This window comes from Cricetulus griseus, chromosome 2 (assembly GCF_003668045.3).
Source record: "Cricetulus griseus strain 17A/GY chromosome 2, alternate assembly CriGri-PICRH-1.0, whole genome shotgun sequence".
NCBI classification, from domain to species: domain Eukaryota; kingdom Metazoa; phylum Chordata; class Mammalia; order Rodentia; family Cricetidae; genus Cricetulus; species Cricetulus griseus.
The window spans coordinates 313,190,752-313,208,184 of NC_048595.1; the positions used below are offsets into that span (position 1 = coordinate 313,190,752).

The following is a 17,433-nucleotide window of genomic DNA, read 5'->3' on the forward strand; positions in this document are numbered from 1 at the left end:
TCAGCACAGTCTGGGGTATATATAAGGACCTGAGTATGATGTGACAATCTGGGGTGTACATTAGGCCCTGGGTATGATGTGACAATCTGGGGTGTACATGAGGCCCTAGGTATGATGTGACAATCTGGGGTGTACATGTGGACCTGAGTATGATGTGATAATCTGGGGTGTACATGAGGCCCTGGTATGATGTGACAGTCTGTGGTGTACATGAGGCCCTAGGTATGATATGACTGTCTGGGGTGTACATGAGGCCCTGGGTATGACCCCAGCAGGAGGTGGAAGCAAGAAGGTCAGGCATTCAAAATCACCTTCAGCTACAGGAGGGTGTTCTGAGCTATTCAGACTGTATCTAACAGAAACAAAAAGGGATGTAGATTTCTGTCACTGTGGCCTTGAAGTATCAGCTTTGTTTTCTGACATTTTCTGGGAGTAAAGCCCTTGGCCCAGGACAAAGTCAATGACTTTTCTTCCTTACTCTGTTGCACATAACTATTCTGTTTTCTCCATCTGACCCTGGCATTGTGGGACTTCCCATGAGGCATTTTGTAAATAGCATCATACTTTGTATGTGTGATATTTTTACAAGGGAAATAATGGTTTCTAATGAAAGTCTAGTAGACTTTCCTAAACAACAGGGTGATGTGGAGTTAGTTTATTCAAACCTCACCAAATGCCAGAATTTTATGCTTTGATAATTAAGAGAATTTAAATAGTACACAGTATCCTAATTTTTATCAGATTATTTTGCAAATTAGATATATTGCTAAGGAATCACAGAATATACCAATTTGTGATTTTTTTTAACAGCTTTCAATCTAGCCCTTTTTACCTAGTTTAAAAATTAGTTTAGTTAAGCAATGTCGAATAGCTGATGTATGGGTTGTCTGTGGCTGGAAATGTTATCCAAAGGTTAAAACAGTAGAACAGTATTAATGCTTCCTTGGGCTGGCATAATGAGTTGATGAGTTGACCTTTTATTGGCCTATGTAGAATAGAAGAAATAAATACAATAAATTTCATAGTCTGACATTAATGCGGCATTAAAATATGAATGCCGTTGCCTCAGTACCACTTACAGGCTTTTCATTCTGAGGAAAATTTTTATGGCTATGATATTTCATTCATTTTTGGGCATCAATTGAATGCTTTTAGGGAAAGAGTTCTTTTCCACATGTGTAATGCAGCCCAGACCCTGTCCCCAATAGATTACAGCCAGTGATGGTGTGGAATTATATCTAAAATAGACCTCCAAAGTCATCTGAAGAATACAGCAAAACCAAATATTTTGTTTTCATGTTTTTGTGAAATAAGGGAATTAAGATGTTTTATTCATTAAATGTATGCCCATCTTAAAGGGCCTGGCAGTATTATTACTAATCACCTAGGGATTTGCATTCAAATCCCTGGATTTTGCCTTTCCATTAGCAGGGAGCTGAATTCCTTATAAAAAAATATTAGAACTTATTTGCCTAGTTTCCCAAAGAAATTAAAAATATAAGGGATTTAAGAGGTGGGTGGGAGGACATAAGGACTAGCATTAGACTACTTCCATTGCACAACAGTAAGTTCAGAAACAGTGTCCAAATATTGTAAAAATCCATTATATGAGTAATTTTATGCTGATTATTTTGCTCTTGAAGCGTTCATATAGTAAAACATGCCATTGATCATAACTGTCCTTCAGAATTAGCATGTCACTAAGTTCACAGTTCATAATCATAACACCCAGACAGAACCAGGCAGTGCCAGAGTGCTAGCAGTGGGGCATCTGAAAACTGTCACTTCCTCAAATGAAATACAGGAGATCTGAATTATGAATGCAGTCATGTTTGAGAGATGGCAGAATTTGCTACCCACTGTGGTGTATACAAACAAGCCAAGGAACAGTATGTTTACAGTGTGTGAAAAGGTGTTAGGGGTTCACTAAAGGATAGCCAGGATGTGACTCAAGTAAAATGCTTGTTTACCTGGGCCCCATCTTCTGCTTGGGAAGGAGAAAAGACTAGCCTTAAGCAATGAGACTGGCAGCTGTGAGCTGATGACTCTGTGTGTGTGTATGTATGTGTGTGTGTGTGTGTGTGTGTGTGTGTGTATGTATGTATGTATGTATGTATGTATGTATGAATGATTATGATTGTAGCCCTAAACAAATACTGATTGACAAAGATTTAAGTGGCAGGTCTTGCAGTGGTTTAATAGCAATCCGGTAAAATGTAAGTTGTATAAGCAAATGAAATTCAAACTAGAATCAGAAAACCAACATAGATAACACAGAGCAAACCAGTAACATTTTAAAATGTGTCTCAAACACCGGCTGTCTTATAATGCCTAGTCTTCATTGGGCCTGTGAGAGATAAACTTAATTTTTGTATAGCAGCTTATTGAATTATTCTTTGTCCTGTCTCTACCGTCATCTCTGTGGTGAGCATTAAGGAGCCAATCATACTTACCAACAAACCCTAGATGTTTGTCTACTGAAAGAGGCGTGCTTGCTAAAATATAATGGCATGATGTACCTGAAACAGATCAAATTAGATATAAATGTCTTGCAGTATGTAGTTGCAGCTATTCTGAAATCTTTGAGCAAATTGAAATCAAAAGGAGATGTTTTCTATTTGAATGGGTGCTATATATGTATTCATACATATTTAGGATGCCCCATTATTCTAAGATATATTAAGTAGAATGAAAATTTATAATTATTTGTCTTTTCTTCTTTGGCCTTCCCCCCAAAACAAAAAATGACAATAGTATTATATCTTCAGATACTTGTTTCCTGTACTTGGTTAGATGATAGTTGAAGCTTCAGAGTTTTCAAATATATGTAAATGCTACTGTATTATTTTTCAAGACAGCTGAGCCTACCACTAACTTCACCCTGATAAGTCGCTGGGTAATGCAATTAGACTTGTTTTGTTTCTAGTAATTGGTAAAGTGGGCACAACTTAATGCCATTATCCAAATTTACTTTAACTTGCATTTTAAGTTGGAATTGCATTTAGTTGAAATTTTGAGCCATTGTTTAAATTTAACTTTTTATATCTAAGTATTCAGCAATTTTGAGTGTATGATCTTTTATACATTTCAAAAGCTCAATTATTTCTGGGAATTCTAGTCCAGCTTGAGCTACATAGAGAGTACAAGACCAGCCTGGGCTCCAGAGCTAGACTTTGTCTGTATTAAGAAAAAAACAAAACAAAAACAAAAATTCCGCTGCCTATGTAGACAGGAGATAGTCTTGGAAATGTGTGTCTCATTTCTCAAAAGAAGAAAAGGTGTTCAACACCCTGAGCCATCAGGGAAATGCAAACTAATACTGCTTTAGCATCTCATCTCACCTCAGTCAGAATGAAGACACATAATGTGAGCAGGATATAGAGAGAACCCTGCACTGCTATAGGATGTGAACATGTATAGCTGCTGTAACCTCAGGGTTCAGTCTCCTCAGAAAACTGTGACCAGCTCTACCCTGGTGGGTCTTTGCCTACAGGACTCTCCACCAGCACACTGCAGAAGCGCTTGCACATTCATGGTTTTGCCATACTATTCACAGTAACAAAAATGTAGAACCAGGCTAGATTTCCTTAAACAAAAATGGATAAAGAAAATACAATATGTGCACACAGTGGAATTTTTCTCAGCTGTAAAGAGAAATGGCATAACATCTGTAGGGAAATGGATGAAACTAGAGATCATTACAGTAAACAGAACAAGATTCATACCTCTTGTGTGCACTCGTGTGTGTGTGGGGGGGTGGGTGTCTGTGTGTGTCTGTGTGTCTTGCGTGTGTGTGTTTATAGAGCATGACAAAGGAGGCCATTGGTGGGGAAGAAGAGAACTCTTAAGAAATGTCTTGGGCTTCACAGGGCTCTAATCCAAACAAACTATTGTGATTGGAGGAAGTTTAGATAGACATCAGTCACATCTCAGCACCCAGAGAAAACCACAATGACACACACAGCCATCTGCAAACCAAGGAAAGTGACAATGGAAGGAACCAGCACTGCCAACACCTTTATCTCAGTGCAGCCTTCAGAACCATAAGAAAATAAAGCGTTGTTCCAGAGAGAGAGAGGCGGGGGAGAGGGAGGGAAGGAGGGAGGGAGGGAGGTGTTACTTTTCTCTTTTCCATCATTGTGCTAAGACACTATGACCAAAGCAACTTATAAAGCAATGAGTTTAATTGGAGACTAAGAGTTCCAGAGCAAAGTAGAATCCATGACTTTCATGGCAGGGAACATGGTAGCAGACAGGCAGGCAATGGTGCTGAGAGTTTACATCTTATCCCCAAGTTGGGGACAGAGAGAGAAAAAGAGCTAACTGGGAATGGTGTGGGCTTTTGGAACCTTAAAGTCTATCCCCAATGACTTGCTTTCTCCAACAAGGCCACACCTCCTGATCCTTCTCAAACATTTCCATGAACAGGAGACCACATAATCAAATATGAGTCTATGGGTGCTGTTCTTATTCAAACCACAGCAGGGAACATCGAGAGAATTTAATTGGTAGTAGAATTTATGTGAAATGAAAACAGGAAGGACTGTTTGAAGAATTGAAGGGGACCAGCAAAATAGGAGCATTTGGGAGGGGAAGGCAATGAGAAATAAATGAATCAAATATTGGCACGAATACATGAAAATGCTGTGAAGCCCATCAAAGATTGTCTAGCAAATAGATGTGTTGGATTCATTGTAAAATGCTCAGTTAACTTTGAAGAGTGTAACTTCAGAGTCATGAGTTAAATTTCTTTCTTTTTTCTTTTTTGGTTGAGACGGGATTTCCTTATGTAGCCTTGGCTGTCCTGGAACTCACTCTGTAGACCAGGTTGGCCTCAAACTCACAGAGGTCCTCCTGCCTCTGCCTCCTGAGTGCTGGGATTAAAAGTGTGCACCACCACTGCCTGGCTAAATTTATCTTTTTTAACCAAAGATGGCATGAATGTTCAGTGTTTCCTTTGCCTCTTTTTCATGTCCTCCATTTTTTCATATCTAAATTCCCTCCTTCCTAGACTCTCTGGAGCCTGAGGGGTCTGTTACTGTATCAGTGGGTATTGACTTCTGCGATTCTACACAGACCGCTTGTTTCCAGTTGTGGTAAGTTCAGTTGTTCTTCTGTTTTTATATTGCCTATAAATGTGAGCAAATAAAAAGATGAGCTTTCAATAGCTTTTCCTGTAAGACAAAACATTTAAACAATGTGGTTTTGTTTGACAACATATAACTGCTGTGGGATAGTTGCTTATACATTGTGTACTTTATGGTACCATACTTAATATTTATTATACACATGCTATTTCAGTGTGCCATATGCAATTGAAATCCATAGTTTGTTGGTTAAAGGGAGGTGCTATTAATAATTTTTTCTTATTTTAATACTATAGGTTTAGAAAATTCAGGAGACATGAACAGTTTTAATATTACTGGATAGCTCAGAGAAGGTCCTTTTTGAGGCAAGATGTCACTTTGAGATACAGCGAGTTTTTTAAGGAGAATATTATTGATTCTAAACCCACACACTTTTTCCTCTTTTTGCAAACTGAGGACATTTATAAAGTTGTTTAAGATGTCACAACCAGATGTTACTGAAGGTTTTTGTTTCAGACTCCACTGCTTTCATGTAGTGCATATCTGCTGATGAACCCCAGAGGCCTATGGGAAATTAGAGAGAGCTAATGCGGCTTTGAGAGTCACCCTTGAGTTAGTTCCTTCTGGTGTTTTTCTAATATAGGGTGTGACTTGTGTTTTAGACAGAAATGACTTGTTTTTCTTTAAAAATTGAAATATTCTATGTGTCGGAATTTTAGCCAGCTTCAGATAGAATTTGTTAGATTTAAATTTGCAAGTCAGCACAAAAACACTTTAAAGTAAATGTGTAGGTTAAATGTAGCAAACCTTTCTTTGTCATTTTCCCAGAATCTGGGGCCCATGGTATTTCTTTTATTGCCAAGATCCAGCAGTGATGAATATGAACATCGAGGCATGCACATTGATTTTATGCAGATCATCACCTTTATGTTTTGGGAGGTCTGCTTTATTAGTGATATATAAAAACTGATTACTTTTCTCAACATTGCCTAGTAATTGTTTATTATTTTTCTATTAGACAAACAACACAGATCAATATTACTGAACACAGGCTATGAGTAACACCACTCTAAATAGATTTGCTTCCAACACCAGAGGTATATTCATTTTAATGATCTCAACAATGTGAACCCAATGACAAAGCTTGTACCAAATTAGACCAAAATTAAAACCTAAAATACTCCTTTATCTTACCAATTGACAATCCGGTGTATTCTTATTTTTCCATTTTTCCTTAATTACGGAAACTTCTTTTATAGTCTCTTTGACCACATTTGTATTTTTACCTTCTATAGTTAGCCAAGACCTTTTAGGGAGAAATTCACAATGTAGTGTTTGATTTTTTTTTTTTTAATCCTATATTAGGTAGTGTATGTGAACAGTTTTCTTTCAGTGTCTCCTAAATTAATTTTAGGAAAATGACAAATGTATCTCATGTAGAAATTAGCTTTCTGTTATAAACACATTAATATATTTTCTGCAGTGAAGGTACAAATTACTAAGTTATTTTATATTTCATCTTGCACAAAAGCTTGCTAAATCAAAATTTATTTTTTGTGTGTTCCAAAAAGAGCACTTTGTCTTGCATCAAGTGTAATTGATCCTGAAGCAGCGTAATCACAATTACTCACTTTCTTAATTGGCCTGCCCAAAATCAGAAAATGGAAACCGATCGGCAGTGTTTCAATCAATAGCTTCATAGTAGCACTCGTGGGGTAGGGAGATAGTGGTAATGGGTAGATCAATTGGTCTTAGGTGCCAGTCACTGGCTGTGCCTTTTGCATAGTAAGTGGCACCTTTGGCTTAGTGACATGCTGTAATAGTCTTGGTAGTTCAATGAAAAGAAGGGGAGGAGTAAGTATGGTCAGCATTAAAATCTTTTTGCCTGAAATACATTATATAAATAAAGATATAAAATTATGGGTAGTAAGAACATATTTGATAACAAGCCTTTGGAAAAGCTGAGAATGTGGACTGAAGCATTTAGGTCTCTTTCTATTATGAGAAGAATGAGAATAGGGGTAAGGTTATGCTACTTTACTTTACATTAACTCTATCATTATGATTAGAAGGAAGGAGTGAGATCTTATGTATTTTTATAAGAATTCCCCTTTATTTGCTGTTGTGGCCGACATGTCTCAGCCCCAAACCACAGGAGCCACGAGGTTCTGCCTGAGTGGGGGGGGGGGGGGGGCGTGGACTTGGAAACTCCTAGCAACCCCAGGGCGATAAAGACCAAACACAGGCATCTGGTTATCTTTAGAGAGCTCTCAGTTCCATGCTGTAAAACTGGAGTCTCTTCTTTATTCAGCATTTTCCTGGTTGTAATCTAACCGTGCTTCCCTGGCCACGAGGCCATTTCTCTCTCCTCCAGTCAACCCCTCCGCCAGATAGCTCCTAACTCTCTGTGTCCTCACTTGTCCCATACATGTACCCCTCCGCCCTGGTGCAGGCCTATTCAAATGCTTAGTTCTGTAGAGATGCAAACTAGGAGGCATTCTCCACTGAGGCTATGCCATTCAATAGCAGATTAGCTAGCATCTTTAATACAATTGTAGACCGGAGCCCCCCCCACATTGCTGGAACTGGAGGTTTGGACCCCAAGACACTTTCTAATAGCACAATATTCAGCTCCTGACAATTTGCATTTCATATTATTCCCAAAATAAATTCTTAATTAAAATATTTAAATAAAAATATACAATATCCATAGATTTATAATATGAATACTGCATAAACAAGTCCCCATCCTAGTGGTGAGTGGGTAGGACTGTAACAAAGATAATATGTTATAGCTTAAGAGCACTTACACCCACTGTTTTTGTTCAAAATACACTAAAAAGAAAAATCCATTCTTTAAAAGATGAGTATATACAGAGAGAAAGAGATACAGAGACAAAGGGAGAAAAGAGACGGAAAGAATGCCATTATCTGACTGACCAGAAATAAAGAATTATTGGCCATTAGAAAACAAGCAGGAGCAGATAGATACTCAATGAGGAAATGAAAAGCACAAGACAAAACACACCTGTAAAAACAAATCTAGAGGCTGTCATGCCCAGAGTGGGTGTGTGAAAAGGAAAGTTAGGATGATTGAGGAAGCCTTAGGAATTAAAGAGCTCCTAATTCCAGCCTCTGCCTCCTTCTAACTTTCCCTCTGCTGCAGATGTTGTCTGAGGCCTGAGGTCACCATAGCAGGAACAGTGGGGCTGCCTAGAAGGACTTTATGGATGTGAGGGTCACAGGAGCACAGGGGTTAAGTTGTTCCTAAGGAAGCAAAAATGATGAGGGTGCAATTTTGTCCTAGAAGGCATTTAGTCTCTGATCCCTCCAACTGAGGGAAAGCAGTCTCAACATGTGTCACCTTCCTGCCTCCTCTGTTTATGTCCATGTAGCCAGTCTGTGTCTTACTCATTAATGAACCCCACCCCCCAGGGAATAGGAGTCCAGTTTCTACTGAGGGACCCCCGAAAGCTCAGGCCTCCAGGATCTCAGCCCAGGACCTCAGCCACCCCAATCACCATGTGGAGGCAGAAACTTGATGCAAACAGCATGAGGCTTTATTATAGTCGTTTAACGAGCTAACCCCATGTTAGCTCAGGTCTTTCATCCACCCGCCATGGCAGATGGCTAGAAAGACAGCTTGAAGGGTCTGCATAGAGATCTTATAGGGCAGCGTAAGGGGAGTGTCTAGGGGTCTAGGGAGTGCACAGGGTCAGAATTGGTGTGGCTCCAGGCTTGGAGGGTCTGCCATGTGTCGATTGGTCAACTGGTTGTTATGGCCCATAGGCCCTCCCAGGATGGTTCCTATGCTCTGCATGTCATTGCTGTGCACTTGTCCTTAAAGCACACCCAGAGCTGTAAAGCATAGCACCACCAGCTAACTTCTGATTGGTTCCTTGCCACGAGGCAGGCATCTGCCTCTTAGTGACCAAGGCAAGGTCAGACAAGCTGTTATGGCTGCCGAAATGGGGAGCTGGTCCCTTCACTACCATGATAGTAATTGCTAGCGTTTGTTAAGTATTTAGACTGTGCTTATTGCTGTTCCAAACATAAGTGTCCATTTGTTTGATTTCCACAATTGTCCCCATTTTACAGGTTAGTAAGCTTGAGGCATAGGAAAAAAAGATATCATAGCTAATGTATAGTAGAACTTGGTGTGTTCTGTTACAAAAATAACTGCACAGTTGGTGATGACCAAGCTTTGGAAAGAAAGATGAAAACTGCAACATAAAGAGACGGCTGAAGATGGACATAAAGACTGAAGGGATTGTGAAGGAGTGGACACAGCTGAATACTGATTTGTGCTCTGGAAGACAGGGCCAAGGAAATAACTGGAGTAGAGAACAGAGCAAAAGGGACAGGAGACTGGGAAATAAAGGAGATAGAGGAGAGCAAAGAAATGAGTAAGTTAGAGAAAAGCATTTCCACAAAAGAAACAACCATCAGATTGACCACATTCTACTGAAGATTTTGAAAAGAAAATAGTCCCAATAGCTTCTACAGTTAAAAACAAAACAAAACAAAAAAATAGCTTCCCTATAAAAGGACAGTGCAAGTCAGGAAATCGTGGAGCACACCTTTAATCCCAGCACTCAGGAGGCAGAGGCAGGAGGAACTCACCAGCCTGGTTTACAGAGTGAGTTCCACGACAACCAGGGCTACACAGAGAAACCCTGTATTGGGGGTCAAAAAGAAAACAACAGAAAAAAAAGTGCAAACGGAGTGAGATTTCTCTCAGGATCTAACCTTTAAAATGTAAGGCCTTCAAGTCCTCTAACAAGCAGGGACTCTTTGCCATTTACAAATCTTCTGTGAAAGAGTCATTCAAAGAAACAGTGTTGGAGAATTTTCCTTTAAGTCTGATACAGAAAGACAGAATAAAAGCAGTGAGTAGAGAATTTAACACTGTTGGTGTGGGAAAATAAGTATTGATAAAATATCAAAAATAAATATAATCATAAACCAAACCTTTAACATGGACCGGTGTAAGAAGGAATACCTGGCCCTTCTTGTCATGTTTTTAAATGGATTGATGGCAAACAGGAATTTAAAAATGGTTTAAAATAGTAAATATTATCACTAAGATCATTGATAACTCCAGGAAAAGGGGGAAAATAAATGAAACTTAGGTGTTTTTAAATTGAAGTGGGAATCAGTATGCTAAATAATATAGCTGTGGGCAGGGCATACATCCCTGTGTGTGCCTCTTCCTGGGAGACATGAGCAAACATCTCTTCACCTGGCCAGAGTACTAACAGCTAAAGAAAACAGGCCAAGGAAACAGTTGTCACTTGTGTGATTGGTGAGCCATTGTGTTTGCTGGGGTCCCTTACAGGTCACAGTTGAGGGTTACTGACATACGGGAGCTCGGGTGATGCAACAGTAACTGCATCATTAAAAACCGAAAAGCCCTCCCTATCATGGGTGAATGCCCATGAAAGCTGCATCGCTGGAGCTCCCTGCTCAACTTGTGGGCAGCTCCTTCTCCTAGCAGTTGGCTGCCTGTATACTCTTGGTGCAGGCCCCCATGAATCTTGTAACTTTCTGAGCCCCTTAAGTTTCTTGAGCTTCCTAAGCCTTGGAATTTTGTTAGCTCCCTAAGACCAAGAGCTTCTCCTCCCTCAGGAGTAGCTGCACTGCAGTCCTCACACACATTTTCCCAAGTCATATCACCTTTATTACACAGCTAATGCATAACATTCAACTGTTTATAATAACCCTACCTGAGAGAGGATTATATAGAAACCAAAGAAAAGGATGAAGTATATGTTTATCTGATGGATGTACTAGAAAAAGAATAAAAGTAGTTGTGGAATGTATTATTAATATGTAGAATGTAATCATACATTCTGGTATTAAGAAAAAGGAGACCAAGATTGGAAAGAAAAAGGAAGAGATTTTTATGAATTTAAAAATAATACAATGTACACTTTTCTAGTATATTGGGGTATTTAGATGAAGTTAATAGTTTTATAGAAAAATGTGAATGAGAATAAAAAGACTAACTGCACAAGAACTTCACAGAAAGCATCCCTATGACTGAAAGTTACCAAAGAAAAAGAAAGAAATACCTGTATCTTTTCGTACAGCTGTGTCCCTGATTGCCAGGCCCCAAGGATTACCCGCAAGTAAACACATGACTTGGGTGGTGACTTAACTGATATCCAAGCCACACAGGTTATCAGAGCCATCCTTTCAATGTCAGAAGAGAACAAGAGAAATGCTCTCAAACGGTTTCTCATTCTGATGGGAAGTCTAGCTGGTGCAAGTAAGACCCCCAAAAGCAGAATATTCCCAGGATTATTAGCCCCCAATGTCTTAGAATCAATAGAAAATCTGTTTAATGAGTTTTTAAGGGTGTTATAGATTTCTGGGGTAGGGAGTGTAACTTTCCTAAAAGCCTTAAAAGATTATACAAAGGTTTTTTTGTTTTTTTTTTTTTTAAATCAGAGAAAGGCATTATTAAGAAGAAATACCCATGTTCTTAAGTGGAAGACTGTATATTCATCAGACAAACCTTCTCACACAGATTAATGCTTACATTCAGCATGACTGCCTGGGTTCTATGCAGTAAAGCTTTCCAGGAATTCTGCTATTTCTAAAATTGAACTGGAAAGCAAGACATAAGGTAAAAATATTTTTTTAAATGAAGAGACATCTTTTTAAAATGTTGAAGTATTTATTAAGGCCACAAAAGTGTTGTCATTGGCACTGTCACAGGAACCAGTAAAAAGCCGAAAAGCCCTCCCTAAATTATAATAGAGAATTTAGAAATTGTGTCAGAGGGAGCGTTTGGTTCTCTTGGGGAAGAATACCCTTCCTATAAATGGTGTGGATTGTGCCTTGAGAAGTATACAGAGAGCTTCCTCCGCAGGTCACTCCTGAATAAATTAACAATTGTGTCTTCAAAACTATAAACATGTGGCCTGCCCTGTAAGCTGGCCCCACCCTTCTCCAGGGCAGTGCTAGAGAGTTTGCCTTGGTTGTGTGGGTGAAGGAGAACTATATAAGATGGCATGAGGGCAGGAGAACTGGCCCCACCCCTTGCCAGCTACCACAAGCAGGAGAGCTGGCCACACCCTTTGTGTGGGCAAAGTGGGAGAGCTGGATCTGGTGGCAAGTGCGCAGGAGAGCAGACAGACTGACCAACTCAGCTACCACCTAGCCAGATCCAGGACTTGGAGATGACCCACCGAAACATCCACCCCATCCATGAACTACTGGTGTGTGTGAAGGGACTGGGCCTGCAGAATCAAAGCTGCAGGGTCTCCATGACACAGGGCAGCAACAGGACATCTGAGAGGAGTCCTGGTGAAGATCTAATATTGATAGAGTAGCAGAAGCCAGAGGCCTCGAACCAGACCTATCACTCATTTCGATGAACATTGGCAAGTAAAGTGATTTGGGCAAAAAGGTATCTACCATGTGACACACCACAACTTCAGAAGCAAGATTTTTTTCTTTGTTTTCTTTTATGGGGGAGGCTGCAGGGGTGGAGGGCAGATATGGAAGGATGGGGAGATGAGTGAGATTAGGGTGCATGATGTGAAGTTCACAAAGAATCAGTAAAAAGTTTTTTAAAATGTAAAATTTCTTCATGGAAAAGAACAGTAGGAATCATAAACAGGGAGTAGAAAAGCATGGAAGTGTCTAGAACAGACAGAAGCTCAAGCTGGTAGGATGTAGAAAGAACTCTCATTCTGTGATGAGGGCCCAGTAGAAAAGTGAAAAGAAGGGACATAAGCAGTTTATAAGGAAGACTGGAGAGATGGCTCTCTGGCTAAGAGCACTTGCCGCTCTTGTGGAGGATCACAAGTCCATACCTAGCACCCACAGCCATCTGTAACTCCACTTCTAGGAGACCTGATACCCTCTTGGTTTCCACAGGCACCAGGCATTCACAAGGTACACATATATTCATTCAGGCAAACACAAACATAATTTTTTTAATTTTTAAAAAGAAAATTAATGCAAATGGCAAGTAAGCATAAGATGTGTAATGTGGCTAGTATTTGGAAAAATAAAAATTTTTCCAAATTTTCATCTATGACTGACACTTTCAAAATAATTTTAATGCCTGGTATTGATAAGAAAGGCAGAGAAAAGTACATATTCCTGTATGCCATTTGTGAGCCTTAAACTGGCGTCACTGTTTAGGGCAACTCTACACTGTCTATCCAAGTGGTAAATATTCATTGTTTTCACTTGAGCAATTCATCTTTAGAGGATGAAGCTCAGATAAGTAGTTGTTTGTTAGAGAAAGACCTGTGATACATTTGGATTGCATATGTAAGTTTTGAGTGGCTGTAATACATTGTCCTATCATTTCTGAGGGGTTATTACTCTCCTTATATAAGGTGCCTTGAGTCTCAGGATCAATAAGCAACCTGCACACTCCATCTCTCTTACTTGGTTTACCCATTTGGATTATGGGCATCTGTAAAATGGGGTTGTGTGTAGTTGTGTATGCATCACAGTTAAACATTCAAGTAAAATCTTACTTTACATTAAACTGTTACTAGATTCATTGTGGCTCAGCTGTGTAGAGCAAGGGAGGGGGAGATCAGTGTCCACCACTATAGTGTTCTAGTCCTGTTACATTTACCTCCAGTGCCCCATTTTGGGCACTGTGTTTCCATTTCAGCAGGCACAACAGAAAATGTGCATAAGCACCAAGAGTAGAACACATCTGGCCAGTGGAGTCTGCTGTTCGCCCACACACTGTGTGTCACTTAAGACAATACATTCAAGAGTGCTTCCCTGACCCTAGACCTAAAAAGCCATCTTCCTCCCCTCCTCCCCACTCTGCACCACTCCCATCCATCACTGCAGCAGAGCCACCTTGGACCCACACAATATGTGGTGATATTTTTCAGGAGCCCTGGGAGAGCCCTCTTCTTATTTTCAAAAGAATGACAGATAGCACAGTTCATCTGCCCTTCTGGTCCTCTACCTTCTGAAGTTATGTACATGCCTCTCTTAGTAAAAAGCTTGACTGTGCATCCCTTGGATGTGTGTTTATTTTTTGTGAGTGTGTGTGTGTGTGTGTGTGTGTAAGTGTATGATTTGGTATGCTGGCTTACTAAAAGATTTATTTATTATGTATACAGTGTTCTGCCTGCATATATACCTGCACACCAGAAGAGGGCACAAGATCTCATTACAGAAGGTTATGGGCTGCAATGTGGTTGCTCGGAATTGAATTCAGGACCTCTGAAAGAGCAGCCAATGCTTTTAACCTCTGAGCCATCTCTCCAGCCCATGCTGACATTGTTTACATACTAAAATAAAATGGGACACAAAAAAATTAAAGGTATAAAAACTAATTAGTACATGTTTAATAGGAATTTTCCTGTGCCTTCTGTTTTGTAGAACACTGGTGTAGCTAGCAACTTGAAGGGTTAATTTTCTGTCTCATACTTACTAGTTTATAAATCAAATCTATAGTTCATATACTATGTGATGTGCACACCTACTCATTTATGGATTGTTGCACATCTCCCTTAATAAGTTAACCATCCCTTCCATTGGGCTGGGTGTTCTCCTTCAAGCATGGTTTTTCTCTGTGTCCCCAGGCTAACCAGTGCTTACACTCATCATTAAGACCTTGTTCTAGCCAGGCTATGGTGGCACACACCTTTAATCCCAACACTTGGGAAGCAGAGGCAGGTAGATCTCCAGGTTCAAAGGCAGCCTGATCTACATAGTTCCAGAACAGACAGAACTACACAGAAACCCTGTCTCGAAAATCCAAAAAAGAAAGAAATAAAAAGACCTTGCTCTAGCAGGCAACTCCCCCCCACCCCACGCCATCTCTGTGTTTCACTGCTCCTTTGCATTTTTTGAGCTGCTCTCATCTCCTGTTGAAGAAGCTCCATACCTCTCCTTGCTTCTCCAATCACTCTTACTTGCTCCTTGCTTCCCTGTGTTTCTCTCCCATTTGATCCATCTTGCTGAGGGAAGCATTTGGTGCTTCTCCTTTTAGTCCTCAGTTAGGCCTCCCTTCGGATCTGGCACAGGCTTTCCTTCGTAGCCACTCGTCCCATCTGTCTCCATAGTCCTTTCCCCTGTTGTTCACAGGCTTGCAACAGGCCCTTCTCAGTGTGTCCTTTCTCCACATCACTTTCTTTTCCTGCCCCTCCTAATTTGCATTTCTAATTACCTCCTGAACACCTCAGAGTATGAGATAATTAAAACCAAGTTATTTTGTGTAGAATCCAGATTCCTCTTTAATGTGCCGTCATTCACCCAGTTGTTCTCATTGTAAAGTTCAAAGACTCTGTCCATCCATCCCCTCAGTCTGTCTCTTCTAATTCTGGAGTATCCGTAAATATCTCAACTTCCCATTCTAAATGCTCCAACCCAGAAAAGCAGGGAGTGCTAGCAGAATACTCATGGGCTTTGAGGCAGAGACACATGGGCACAGAGCCCAGCACATACAACTGTGTGTCCCTTGGCTGTGTTGATTAAATTCCCTTTGGGCTTTTGGTTTTGGATGTTGCTGGCACTCAAACCCAGGGCCTTAATCATGCCAACAAGCACTCTACCACTGAGTCACACCCCCAGCCTCTTTGGTGTTTGAACTAGTAGATGATGGATAACAGAAGCTGCCTCTTGGGATCAATCTTGTTAGGATTTATTGAGTAAAATACACAGTGAATGCTAAGACACCTGCCCCCCTCAACCAGACTTCAGTGATCTCTCCACCTGGATACTCCCCTCCTCACCAGTTTCTAAGTTATAGATGGGATGAGTGCTCAAGGTCTCCAGTGGCTCATCATTGCTCTAAGATGCAGTAAAAGTGGACTAGAGAGATGGTTAAGAGCACTTGCTTCTTCTTCCAGAGGACCTGAGTTCCATTCCTAGCACACACATCAGGTGACTCCAGGGGATCTGATGCTCTCTTCTGGCCTCCTAGGTATTCTCATGCATACATAGACACACACAAATAAAAAGGCATCTTTAAAAATATAAACCCTGAAAGTGCTTTGTGTTGGTTCTGCAAATAAAGGATCTGTATGTTTGCTTGACAATGCGTATACATACACCTCACACAGAGGCAGGAGCTGGCCAGGGTTCCAGGATGCCTGAACTGGAGTGCTCCATAGAAAACTGGCATGAGTGGCCATGCTGGCTATAAAGCCCTCTGCTCTGTGCCATCAGCCTCATCCGTGGGCTCCCCATGCTTGCCATTCCTAAAATACAGGCCTAGGTGCAAGGTTCTCCTGCCTTCACTCCTGCTAAACAAGCCAGCCGGGGTTGCACTTTTCCCACATAGTCCAGCATCCAGCTAAACATTTCACTACACAGGAGGTTTTCTCCATCCCACTGGATTTGGGTTAGGGTCTAGTCTCATTAAATTCCCCAGATATCTGCACAGTACATAAGAGCACAGCTTTGTTCAGTAAATGTTAGCTTAATACTTAAACAGGCCTTACTGGTTTGCCTTGAACAATCCATGTGTGGGAAAATGGAAGGTAGCTTACATGAATAGCTTATGTGAGGGTGGGGAGAGTGGTTAGTCAGCTTAGTGGTGGAGCACTGTCTAGCATGCATCAGGCTCTAGTCTTGGCCCCTGGTACCAGCAAGAAAAAAATCAGTAGTAACATAAAATGTAAGTAGGTTTTTATGTCCCTTCATCTGTTAGTCCCTGTCTCACCAGCTTTAATCTAATAACAGCCACTCCCAAGTCACCTTCCCTTGCCCATTGGGATCCATTGGGACCTGAAAGGAATAGTCCCTCTGTAGACAGCTCAGGGAAGCTTTTGCTTTCCTGCCTCAAAAAGGAGCAGATTTGGTTGGCTCATTTGCTCACCACTGCATCATCACGTTCCCTCTTCAACTAGAATGTAAAAGTGGTACCTGGAGATTCAGCAGCCATCTGGCATCCCGTGGATGGTGGAGTGGAAAGCTAGAGAAACCTGGTCCTTGGGGGTTTCCATACTTTGGCATGCATGTGTGCACACACACACATATGCACACATACACACAGCACCCACAGTTTAAACACACTAGATAGATAAAGGAGCAAATATTCACTGTTTATTGCAGATAAGGAATGAATAACAAAAGCCAGATGTGGTGGCACACACCTGTAATTCTTGTACTTGGAAGGTAGAGGTGTGAGCATCTGGAGTTGAGGGCCAGGCTGGATTACAAAAGACCCTATCTCGAAAAAAACAAAACAACAGAGTGAAGAATAAAATGCTGAGAGGCTGGGGGTATAGCTCATTTAGTAGCATGCTTCCTTGCATTCAAGAAGCCTTGGGCTGTCTTCAATATGGCATAAACTAGCATGGTGGTACAAGCTATAACCAGCATCTTGAAGGTGGAAGCAGGAGGA

The 17,433-nt window shown here is 40.8% G+C and overlaps 1 protein-coding gene across 2 annotated transcripts in view; it reads left to right on the forward strand.

Moving 5' to 3' along the window:
• The window catches only part of Ap3b1 (adaptor related protein complex 3 subunit beta 1), a 211,795-nt gene that overhangs the window by 177,218 nt on the left and 17,144 nt on the right, over positions 1-17,433 (forward strand). The window contains exons 24-25 of one of the 2 annotated variants that reach the window (XR_004768511.1): positions 5,012-5,096; positions 11,541-11,718. Coding sequence is in view for 1 of the 2 variants with exons in the window: in XM_027401711.2 (XP_027257512.1) it covers positions 5,012-5,096 (85 nt within the window). In the remaining variant the exon portion in view is untranslated. The remainder of the gene's footprint in view (positions 1-5,011; positions 5,097-11,540; positions 11,719-17,433) is intronic. The other variant, XM_027401711.2, reaches the window with a different exon arrangement.